The sequence below is a fragment of the Carcharodon carcharias genome, chromosome 11 (genome assembly GCF_017639515.1).
Source record: "Carcharodon carcharias isolate sCarCar2 chromosome 11, sCarCar2.pri, whole genome shotgun sequence".
Taxonomy (NCBI): domain Eukaryota; kingdom Metazoa; phylum Chordata; class Chondrichthyes; order Lamniformes; family Lamnidae; genus Carcharodon; species Carcharodon carcharias.
Genome location: NC_054477.1, coordinates 32520123 through 32533323, shown reverse-complemented (window position 1 = coordinate 32533323; position 13201 = coordinate 32520123). Strand labels below are relative to the sequence as shown.

General features: G+C 43.4%; 1 protein-coding gene across 1 annotated transcript; it reads right to left on the bottom strand.

Annotated features, from left to right (window-relative positions):
* Positions 1-11901: 11901 nt before the first annotated feature.
* On the bottom strand, positions 11902-12957 carry LOC121283864 (P2Y purinoceptor 2-like). The gene has a single exon (XM_041198665.1). It carries the CDS (start codon positions 12955-12957, stop codon positions 11902-11904), a length of 1056 nt encoding a protein of 351 aa, XP_041054599.1.
* Positions 12958-13201: the final 244 nt, after the last annotated feature.

Here is a 13201-nt window from a genome sequence, read left to right as displayed (position 1 = left end):
CCAAAGCACCGAGGTCAACACTGGTAAGATGGTGGCTGCCATGGAGACTTTGGTGCAGGCCGTCAGTCCTACACTGCTGCAAGAGCAGCACTCCATCACTGTAGCCATTGGTGGCATCCATCAGCGGCTACGTGAGAGGGGGGCAGGGCACTTTGATCTCAGTCCAGCTGCCCCTTCTCCTCAGAGAGTCAGCCAGGGTCCCTTGGGCACCCACAGGGAGGAGAACCAGCAGATGGACACCCCGAGACATCTACCCAGGTGACTCTGGGACTGTCTGGCCGATCCAAATCCCCTCTTCCTGTGACCCCATCACCCCTAGCTCCACAGTCTGAGGAGGGTGCACCTGCCCCACAGCAGAGCACCCAAAACAGGCTGGGGTCCTCCAGGTCTCAGCCCTGCAGAGGACAGCCGCCAAAGTCATCACAGATAACAGGGCGTAGCAGTCAGCAGGCTGCCTCTGCCTCCACAGTGGATGTTGGGAATGGGCCCAGACATAGCAATAGGGTTGGGAAAGTTGAAATAATTTAGGGGTACAACGGTGGCACAAGTGTTCACAACATGTATATAATGTTCACAAATGTAAATAGAACCATCCCCATTTCACATCTCCTCTTGTGTATGCCACCTTTTTTATGATGAGCTGTGTTGTTGTCAATCAGGTGTGATAACATGGTTCCTCCCCCAACTTATCCTAGATGTCACTATCATGGGCCCCTCGTCTATGTAGTGTGCTTCCATATCACCACAGTGTGTGCCCGTTTTTCAGATCATTCTCGACATCAGTGATGCCTCAACTTTAATGTTAAGTATACTTGTGGAAGGAACCTCATTCACATGTTTTGCAGACCCATGTCATGTTTATTATTGGCTGTGTAAGATTGAGGCAGAGGTGTTCTCCAATCTCGTCTGCATTCTTGGAAGATAAAGGTGTAGTGTACAAGGATCAATGTGTTTACACATGGAGAAGGGTCATATATCATCCAACAGCATGTGATCTCTGTTATCGGCAGGAGTTTCATGCTGTGAGCTCATATTCAGAGCTTGTGTGCACTGCTGTCTGCCAACGGCATTTCCGAGTGTATATTTCCTAAGCTCACCAACAAGTGGGAGCACCTTGCCACTTGAAGGTGCCAAAGCTCTGCCCCTCTCAGCCATGCACTCGAACCATTTGTTATGGTCGCTGACCACCTGTACATTGCGCGAGTGGTAGCCTTTCCTGTTTATGTGTTGGAGTGCCTGTAGCCAGGGAGCTTTTATAGACATGAGTGCAATTGATAACACTCTGCACCTGTGAGAATCTAAAAATCGCTGCAAAGCCCAATGCTCTGGTGTCCTGGCTTGCTTTATCTCTGTCAAAGTTACCGTAATTGTGGACTTTGGTAAAAATGGTGTCTGTCACCTCATGTATGCATTTGTGAGCAGATACTTACGAGGTCCTGCAGAGGTCTCCAGTAGAGCCCTGGAAGGAGCCACTCATGTAGAAGTTCAATTTTCACAGCCAGTAGCAATAGATCCCCTCCCAGTCTCCGTGGCACCAATTCCTGGAGAATGTGGCAAACCTGAGGCACCAGATCCCTGGGCATGTGTAAGTGTCAGTGGCACTGCCTCTCACTCATCTACAGATAAGACATGCCAGTTCTGTATGCCCTCAGTCTTGCAAAGTACCTACACACCTTGTCTCTGTGAACCTTACCCTCTGTGCCTGGAGGGGGCCCTGCTGCCCCTTGCTTTTGAGGGTCTTGCTCCTGCCATCTTCCCCTTGTATTCCTTGATCCCATTCTGATTGTGGTGGATATCCCTTTGTTACCCCTGGAACTTGGTGAGGTAGATGTGCTTATGCACTGTGTGGACCTCACCCCTCACCATCTTGAGGACACTTGCACAGTCTGACATATACCACCCCCGTCCCACCCCTTCTGACACCCTCGAACACCCCCACAATACCTTTTCCCCATCTAAAGTATGCAGATGCCTCCTCTGACTGAGTGTGCCATCTTCAGCCCAGGATGATCCCAGAAATACACGTGATGTTACGGTAATGCCCTGCACACAACATCCTGGGTACGACTGAGACTGGACTGACAGGCCCTCTCCCTGCCAGGACTGGGACAAGGACAGTGTTTGCAAGCTCAATATTGAAGCGCTTCTTCACTCAGCGATCCTTCCATTCTGGTCCAAAGGCACTTATGTCATTCTGTAACCGCCCCTCTCCACATCCTGGCCCTAAGGATGTTTCCTCACCACCCCCACCACCACCTAGTCATGTGTCTAAATGCAGCCTTCTCCAATCTTACCCCACAGTGGAGCCCTTGCCCTCAGCCGCTTCCCTTGTCAGGCCAGTTTCCCCCCTTCCCCAGTGGAGGCCTTACCCTGCAGCACATGAAAAGCCACCCCCCCCTCCTCCAGCCTTACTGCTGGTCTGGTAGGTCGAGACTTACCTATCACAGCCCCCTGAAAGTGATGTGGTGCTGCCTGTGTAGCCTGGCACTGAGTCGGAGTTGCTGCGAGTTGCTGCATGATGTAAGGCAAGCAAACGAACCTCAAAGTCACGAGCAAAGTGCAGGTCACCAGGTGCACATTGCTTATATACCCGTTGTGAAACACGTCAGTTTAATTGGGTGCCAACATGCCCTCTTCATCCAGCGTGGGCAAATGATGCTGGCAAGCAGCCCTTGTAATGGGACGCACTTGTATTAAAATTACATTCCTGATGTGCTGCAGCAGAAAGCACGAACTACCATTGATAGCTGGAGTGGATGATCCCAGACTGTTTTTGTAAATGATTTTGCTGATTTTGCGATATGTTCTGCTCCCGCCCACCATGACGCTTGCTGTGGGGGAGGCCGCAAAATCCCGCCCAATACCTTCAGCCTTCCCAATATCTAATTGTTCAATAGAAGGTGACCCAAACAATGAAACTTGAATTTGACTTGTTTATTCATGTAATCTTTGTGATTTGAAGAATGGGATCAGGACTTGTGAGTTTGTGGTGCCACTGTAGAACCCTAATGTACAATGGTCATTTTTTTTTACACAATCATAAAACTGGACAATGATTTTAGTGGGGGAAAATGGGAAAGGGTCATAATACCTCCTGTTCACTTGCAGATTGTTTATGTGGCTTAATAATGTGTATAAGTGAAAAGAAGGAAATGGATGGTGTATGACTTTGAGGTTCGCTTGCTTGCCTTACATCGTGCAGCAACTCACAGCAACTCCAACTCAGTGCCAGGCTTCGCAGGCAGCACCACATCACTTTCAGGGGGCTGTCATAGGTAAGTCTCGACCTACCAGACCAGCAGTAAGGCTGGGGGAGGGGGGAGTGGCTTTTCATGTGCTGCAGGGTAAGGCCTCCACTGGGGAAGGGGGGAAACTGGCCTGACAAGGGAAGGGAAGCGGCTGAGGGCAAGGGCTCCACTGTGGGGTAAGATTGGAGAAGGCTGCATTTAGGCACATGACTAGGGGGTGGTGGGGGTGGTGAGGAAACTTCTGGTATAACAGTGCCTGGTCAAAGTGGTCACATGCTCCTTGTGTGTAATCTGCTTGTGTCAGCACTGATAGCAGTTGGAAGCTTTTGCAGGACTTGGGGGCTGGGCCAACAATCAGTCATTGAACTGCCGCTGACCTTGTGGATCATCAGACAAACCAAAGTGCAGAAAAGTGCTGTTGACAACATCAGACTGTGCTCCAATGGTATGTTATCCTTCATGGTATCATTGTGGACCTGAACACGTGGATAATCTTAGTATAAATTGCGTTGTGCTGCCTGATGATTAACCACAGTCCAAAGTTGGCCCTTTTGCATTCTGTCAATTGATATGTGCAATTGGGCATTAAACTTGCTTTGTGTAACCTTCTGTCTGCTGTAGAAGAACTGCTGCTGGAATCACAAGCTTGTTGGTAAATTCTCCTGGGCCAGGATTTTATAGCCCCTCCTGCCCGGCAGTATATGACGGTCCTGCTGAACTGAATGGAGCTTTAAATGACTCACTGCATCTGCCAGGGGAGACACGCCGTGGCACAGCTGTAACATCCTGACCCAAATCTAGGCCAGATAGGAAATTAACTTTCAGGTGAAAATCTGGACTTTGCTTTAATGTTCACTAGCTTGTGTCACACACCATTTTCAAATACCCACTTCCTAGAAAGTAACAGTGCTAATTTTCATGTGAGATCCCCAGCAGGCCACATTAGATGGTGCAACATTAGCACATAACTGATCCTTAGTGCAACAGCCCCCTGCCTAATTATAAAGCCATACCCATTTATACCATGTAGGCACAACTCCACCATAGCTTTAAAATGAACATATATATAAAGCATGTATTTCATGTATAATAACCTCACAGATTCTGACAGTACATGAATGCTGCGAATACTCAGTGACAGTTCCCTTCACCTCTGACTGTTTCTCTTTCGCATTCTTGCATTTGATTTCTTGCAGAGAATCTGAACTGACTCATGAAAGGTCTTCGACTTGAAGCATTAAATGAGGTTATGATGTCAATTTAAATCAAAGTCCAACTTTCTACCAGTAATGCTGATTACTCTTTCAAACCTTAACTATTTGCTGAAATCTCAATTCTGATGTAAACTTCTCTTGAGTTTTTGGGTACACTTATCTATATTTTTTATTCATTTGCTTTCTATTCAAAAAGCAATAAAAAATGGTTTAAATAAAATTAATATCCATTCAAAACAACATCACACTGGTAAACAATATGGATTATTTTCACCATTTGGAGTAATTGAAGGGGTATAACTCAGCAAACATAATCCACCTTTCTTTTATGTTTTATCCAATTTAACTGATTGCACTGTGTATAGAATTGTTACTTGAGATTCACTGAATTCTGGTACATAACATTTATACTGATCACCACTACTCCTTTATTGATTTTCTATGCAAGATTAAACCAAACTCTAATGAAATATGACACATTGTTCAAAATGTCAATTAAGGTACTTATTGAAATGGGGATCCGAAAATAAGTCAACCTTGTACTTTCTGAATTTCACATTCCATGTAAGTCAAATTTGAAGTAGGATTTATTACTTCCCACTCAGTAAGTATGTTTTGTGAAAAATATCCCACAATTTTTCCTCTAAAGTTGAACCTCATGCAAACTACAAAGGTTACTGACAATCCAGTGTGTGATGCATTTAAGGTGGTTGTGTATACAGTGCAGAACTGTTGTAAAAAGAAGTGTTTTAGTAATATCTCAGGTGTCAAAGTGCTTTGGAACTTGCACCATTTTTGCTGTGAAGTGGATTTCACAACAGGATAGTCAACAGGCAATGCAGAGGCTGGCACATGCACAAATTGCTTAATATTCACCATGTTGTATTTATACTGGACTCTAATAAGTGTGTTCACTGTAGTCCACAAGGTCCATATGGGCAATGGTTCGAAGACCATGTCAATGCCTACATGGGAGGGATGAGTGCTCAGGCCACCTGTAGTCAGAATGAATGGCAGCAACTGCCAAAATGCAGCTTCCATTAACATGATTTTTCTGGCATTGCTGCTTCAAGAGGCTTTCAAGCAGATAATTTCTTCAGCTAGCTATTGGTGCCTCTGAAGGCAGCTACTCCACCTCATTTGCCTCCCAGCTCTACTGCCAATGTTGGGATTGTGAGTGATAGATATGGCGTGAAAGTACAAACTGTAATTACATTACTTATTGCAAATGATTTAAAGTAACCTCCAAAATTAGCAAAGTTTTAACTTGACATACCGAAGACTAATTCCTATGTGTACACATTAAGTAATTGATAAACCAGAAGATAAAAGAGCACTCCCTCAACACCATGTGCTGGTTGCAGGGTCATCTTTCATGTTCTTCCTTCACATTCTGGAACAATAGCAGACTGCCATCATTAATGAAAAAGACAGCTGATCAGAAATGATTACAAAATGTTTTATTTAACAAGTCTTCATAAAAAAGGTAATAAAATTTTACACTAATTTTAGCATTGGAGCAGAAAAATTACATTAGTGGCTAAACAGCACTGATATTTTGTACTGAGATTCTTGATTTTTCTTGCACATGATTACAATACAGGTTACGTTAATAACATTTAAGAGTCAAAGTTAATATTACTGCAATGCACTTCCTCAGGACAAGGACAAAATGCACCGTTCTCCAAAATATTGCATTTCAGATTGGTAGGATGTGGGTTCTAAACTACCAATTCCTCACTTTGTGACTCCCATCTGAAACAAGGGTGGCCAAAGAAAAAGTGCGACCTCACATAAGGATTGCGATAAATCTGGGAAACAGGAAAGAAAACATGAATATTTGGGTGCTTTCCATTGAGTGTGTACTCAACACCCTGGCCTGAATTTTTCCCGCATCGGGCGGGCTCAGCAGGAGAGGGCGGGAGCAGTCACGGCTCCGCACCGCCATTTTACAAGGGCGGGCCAATTAAGGTCCACCCAGCATAATATGCGAGCAGTAGCTGTCAATGCTACCTGTGCAGGTGGAGGAAGGAGGGAGGGTCGGAGCCAGCGCTCTTTCGCATATGCGCGCACATTAGCACTTCAATCCCCCTGAGGGACAGAACCGCCTCAGAGAGCTTGAACGGCTTCTTTTTTAATTTTCCGACATTAAAAATGTAATGAAACATGTCCCGTCATGTGACTGTGTCACATGAGATGGGACACGTTTTTATTTTTCATATAAACTTTTTATTTAAGTAGTAAAAGCTTCAGGAAACCTCATCCCACTTTTGGATGAGGTTTCCTAAAAACGTAAAGGCCCCACTTGGCCTTTTCACCTGCCCATCAACAGTAAGGTTGGATGGGCAGTGTAAACTTTACATTAATTACTTCGCAACGGCCTTAGTAGGCCTATCAATTATCGGCGGGCGCGCAGCCGACTCCAGCGCGCCCACCGAACAATCGCGAGACAGCGCGATGGTGTCAGGATGCACACCCGACATCATTGCGCGTCATTTTACTCGCCAGCATGTCACGCCAGCCCCCACATGCCGTCTGAAAAATCCTGGCCCCTCTTTTCCAGGGACACTTAGCCACAAAATAGCAACTGGAGCAACATAAAAGCTCAACTGCTGCAATGCTGTTCCATTTTTGCTATGCTAAGTACATAGTCTAGAGAAGGAATGAAACAATATTTACCCTCCAGCATGAATGCAGTTGCTATTTATTTCAAGTGGCTAATGTACTGCACTTTTTTTTTAACATTCTGCCATTTTAAAACTTTTTTTTCAAATGATTAATATTAATTTTCTTCTCTTATTTTTAACCAATAATACAAGGGAGATTTCTGCAGTGGGTATTTCACAATTTCACCATCTGAGCAGCAGTGTGACAGAGCACACAATCCGTCTAATATAGAACTCGTCTAATTTCAATGAGATGAAAAGTGCACGATGAGCAAACAAAGTGCTCTGCCACATTACAGCCCAGACAGAGAAGCTGAAAATTACCCTGTTTTGACTCTCTACCAATAATACTCAGTCACCATTTGTTAGGTGAAGATGGCGGACTGTTTCATTACTCATTCTCTGAGTAAGTGCCTCCATCTGACGAAATAGCCAAGACTGGAAACTCACTACGTGGGACATTGAGTTACAAATCCACATCCTATCATCCTGCTACACAACTCTTTGTCATGTCACATAGACTATTTTTTGTAAAATTCGTGTCTTTAAAACAATGATAGCACCAATGATTTACTCGGTGGTACAACAGGCCCACAAATATTGATTTTCAATTGAAAAAAATATATAAATGAACATTAATGGAAACTTGTTTCAATTGTATAGAAGACTGGACATTGAGCAATCTTTTCTCTTTTATGAATGATGCCTGGAGAATGACTATGGAATTCCATCATTTGTGGTGACCAGTCCTTTACAATGCTCCTGAACAGAAATTCTAGTATCAAAGACCAATGGTACAATTTAAAATGGTGTTTAACGGTGGCATTAACAGCAATCATCATTTATGAAAACATGACCCTTTATTATTCCAATGTAGGTTCCATGTCAAATTACAGCATTTACTGAACTGCAGAAAAGTTATATTTTCACTTAAAATCTTTCAATCATCACATGCAATCATTCTTACATATGAAAGACCAATTCTATATTTAAGTAAGATAGGCCAATGGCCTCCACTGCTCAAGAGACTGAATTTGATTCTGAAGGGTGAAACTTCAGATAGCCTAATGTCCTCAAACCCTGCATCATGGCAAAATCCTCTATTCGTGTAAAACCCAGATTGAGACACAGGGCGGAATCTGCCAAACCCACCAGCAGCAGGTAGCATGGTGGGTGGGGGAACTTAATTTGGCGTGGGGCCAAAAATCCGTTTCCTCATGTTGGGATGAACTGTAGGAATTCTGTTCTCAGCACTTCAAAGGGAGCTTAAAGGTGAGTCAAGCTTCCTAATGAACATTGTTGAAAAACCCTTTTGCGTGCATTAGCATGTCATGAATGCTCATTAAAAGGCCAGCTCGCTCGAATTAAGTTCCCTGCCAGCAAGAAATTAGAACATTCACTTCTATGGCGGCACATAAGTGGCGTGCACCTGGCGAGCTTCACCTCTTCCACGGCTTTGAGGTAAGTAAACGCTACTTTCGCCTTTTTGGAGATCACTCACAACTTGACTCTTATCGGGTGCCAGCAGCACAAGCTGCTTTAAGGCTGGACATGGGAGGCAGGGAAAGGATAGAAGGGATGGAGGCTGTCCTGGTGCCCTTTAAATATGGCGCCCAGACCTTCAACCCTGTGAGGTAATGGCAGGAAGTGCGACTTCCCTGTCTGCCCCCTGCCACGAGATTCGCTGTGCTGTGCACGGATGCTTAAGTAATTAGCCGAACAGCGTAAGATCGCACATGGTTAGCCATCCCACCTCCCACCACCGCTACCAGCGGAAAACAGACTGGCTTCCGCTCCCGCCACTGAGTTTAGGCCGCAGAATGGAAGATGCTGCCCACTGTCTTGATATTCTTGTTCTTTTTAGCGTTTTCACTGCCGGGGTCAAATGAACTATCCACTGCTACTGGCACACTGACTGGCTTATCCAGCACCACATGATACTGTATTACCTCAGGACATCTCTGTCATGCCTTCTGCTGCATTTTCCATTGCTGACTAACACTTCAAAGGGAGTTCAAAGGAATCTGGCACCATCACAAAATGAAATTGGGATTAATGTACATCTCTGACCTTAAAACACTCAGAAATTTGAAAGACAGTCATAAAACCAGATAGTAAATGTTTTGACAAAATACTGGTGAATTCTATTTCAGGATAGAAGTGTTAAAATGTTTATTAGTAAAAAAAAGAATGCTTATCCTACTGTTCAATATTTTCTACTTAACAACTCAATAAATGATGATTCTGAATATACAGTCACACAGTAAAAATATTTTTATTCACAAATATTGCCAGTATGACTATTCATTATACCTATGTAAATGTAGTCACAAACATTGGTGGCAATACAAGTCCCTTTCTTTGGTGGAATCTGTTCATTTTATAATGTGAAAAAATAGATAACAAGCCAAGCCCCATCTTGGTGGACAAGAGCTGGGAGGAAGAGAGGAGATGAAGGTACTCCAAAGGCGGTGATGAGGTTGATCTTTAAAGATCTAACAAATTATAGGAGGAACAAAGGAGGTGAGGAACTCTCCAGTTTTAAGTCCAGTAAAAGAGTGAGTTAGTGTAAGAAAATGCAATGAACCATTGGCTTAGAAAAGGGAAGCTAGATAAACTCATGAGGGCAAAAGGAATGGAAGGATCTGCTGGGATGCAGCACAGTAAGATTTCATGTTAAAATGAAGGTAACATAGTAAAGAATAGATAGGTACAAGAAATCAGAGAATGAGCAAAAGGAATTAAAGGATCAGTGCAAAGAAGATTATTTCAAGTAAATTGATAATATTGATAGCAGCATAGGTTAATATCATAGGGAAAATTGTTACTCATAGTATTAGTTATTACTGTGATACTGTTTTAGCTGACTTTTTTAAATGGCCAGCCTGAAGAGAAAGAAATTCTCCAGAGTTATCAGCAATTCGAGCAGCTTCAGAGTAAAATTATGTCATGAGATAAAAATATATTTGTAGGAAATTCTCTCCTCAACTATTTTACAGGTATTAACGAACTAGAAGTACCATTAAAACAGCAGAGACAGATATGCCAAATAAATGGTTTAATACATCTGCCACTAATTGGAAAAAGTATGCTTAACACTGCAGATTCTGATCTCGATACTAGAATTAAATAATTTCATAATGTATCTAAATTCTATACGCCAATCAATTAACCTACAAGAGCAGATCAGAGGTTGAGAATTCTGTGGCAAGTAACTCCTGACTCCCCAAAGCTTACTGATCATCTACAAGGCATAGGTCAAGAGTGCGATGGAATACACCCCACTTGCCTGAATGAGTGCAGCTCCAATAACACTCAAGAAGCTTGACACCATCCAGGACAAAGCAGCCCACTTGATTGGCACCCACACTTCAACATTCACTCCGTCTACCGCTGATGCGCATTGGCAGCAGTGTCTACCACCTTCAAAGTTCACTGCAACAACTCACCAAAGCTCCTTCAACATCACCTTCCAAACCCAAGACCTCTATTACCTAGAAGGACAAGAGCAGCAGGTGCATGGGGATACCACCACCTCCTGTTCCCCTACAAACACAACATACCACACACCATCCTGACTTACAACTATATCCCCATTCTTTCACTGAGTCAAAATCCTGGAACTTCCTCCCTAATAGCACTGTGGATGTACCTACACCACATGGACTGCAGCAGTTCAAGAAGGCAGCTCATCACCACCTTCTCAAGGGCAGTTAAGGATGGACAATAAACGCTGGTCTGGCCAGCAAAGCCCACATCCTGTGAAAGAATTTTAAAAAGTGTGCGCAAATTGATTCAGAAAAGACAATTGAGACCCAGGGATAGTTCAGTAAAATCTATTCAATATGAAATTGAATTCTGAGTCAGGCTTTTGTTTATCTTTTGACCCAAATTTGAATTAAATTAGATTTCTTGAAGGCACCTTTATGTGCTGTTTGTTGCATCGCCCTTGTCTGATTAACTGTGCCTGTGCTAAGCACGGATGCTACTCTGCATTAACATAAGTAGCTTTCAAATGAAGTAAAACACTACATCAAAGAGACAGGAAGATAGCAATTGAAGGAGTGGATTAAAGGGAAAGAGCAATGTAATGGGATTGGCATAGCAAGTGCTGATATGGAACTAGCACCGGCATGATGGTCAAATGGCCACCTTCTTCACTAAAACTTTTATGATATTTTCAAGTTGTGTCAAAAGGGGCACAAAGTCAGTGAGTGCTATTCTGAGGCCCTGGCCTCATTCTCACACTGCCAGTAAACACCCACTGTAGCTAGCCAATTCTGGTAAGGGAGGGAATCAGCTAGCTCCCATGCTGAGCTGCTCAAAGCCAGGCATGGGGGCGGGTACAGGCAGTCACAGGGAGGGTCTTGAATACTTTTGTAGGCATAGGCTTCTGGCCCCAACACCAAATAAGAGTTGTCCTGGGCCAACTTTTGACTAGCCACCAACAGGACCCCTGATCAGACAACTCACAACCTGGTACTAAGAAAGTCATGTGCATGGTGCACACGTCACCCATTAGTACCTGGGAAATGCAGTTGGGTCCTACAACTATCATTGGCCACCCATTTGCATTTTAAGCAGCCTCCAGGGTTCTTTTAGATGGACAGTCTGCTTGACCACCTGAAAATTGCATGTCAGGTCTTGGGTGTTGTGGAATGACCAAGGTGTGCCATACGTATTTTCAATTATTGGTTACTTCCTTTTCACATTTAAAACAATGCAACCAACAGTTGAAAATTACAGCCTTAATGTCCAAGCTGGGCAATAATTCTAGACTCCATTGCTACTTCCAGCTTGCTTTAGCTCCTCAAGTCCGATTTCTGTAGTATAAACAGAGTGCGTAATGTCTGCTCCGCTAATTATCTTTTTGGCTAAAGGAAGATTGTTCTTATTTTCAACACCATTACTCTTACGTGCTAGCTTACTTCGATACGTCTGCCCACCTAGAACATAAAGAATTGGATCAAGGCAACTGTTTGCACTTGCGAGGGGCCTGGTCAGCTTGTACGCCAGGTTAAATGCATCTAGTGTACTACAGCTCACATGAAGACTTCTTGAGGAATAGTAAATGGAGCGTGTGATGTGGAAAGGTAAGAAACACAAAACAAAAACAGTGAGTATAGTAATAATCATCTTGATTGATTTTTTCCTGGATCTGGCATATTCAGGACGGATGCCATCGGGCCGAAGGAGTTTCTTAGCCGTGATTCCATAGCAGATCACGACCACTGTGAAAGGAGCACAAAATAGCAACACCAGCTGTACAGCACTGTAAATCACAAACTGATTAAAATGGATTTGGTTTGTAGTGTCATAACAAAGGGTAGTGTTACCAATACCTTCTATGTCGACAAATACAAATATTGGTATCTGGAACGCTATCACGATACCCCAAACAACAATGCACACTATTCGTGTATATCGCAAGTTTGACCATCTCAGTGACTGCATTGGAAAGCAGATCCCCAGGAATCTATAGATGCTCATACAAGTGAGGAACAGGATACTGCAGTACAGGTTGGTGTAAAAGAGGAATCGGACAATTTTGCACAAAGCTGCCCCAAAAGGCCAGTCATTGTGTTTTGCATAGTAGTAGATCAGCAGAGGCAATGATATAGCATACATGGTGTCTGAGAGAGCTAGGTTGAACATGTAGGTGGTTGTAATGTTCCAAGGTCTCATTCGAAAAACAAAGACCCATATCGCAAGAGCATTGAGAACAAGTCCTACCACAAACACTATCCCATAAGATACTGGAAGTAGAATATATTTAAAGTCCTCATTAAAAGTACAATTTTGTGGATTCTCCTCATATGTTCCAGCCATGCTCAAACCAGGATTGGAGAACTTAGTTTGAATTTACTGTTTTAAGCAGCACTGGTCCAACTTCATTTCCGATCCTTTCCAGGGGCCCTGAATAACAAAGAAAGATTTTGTTTAAAATGAGAATTTCATCTTTTTTTAATTAGCATTTAATCTTTTCTGATGTTACATTGCTATGGATTGACAGTAAGGATACCTCAGCACAATGGAGCTTCAACCCAGGGCCAGGACCACATGGAGTCAAGTC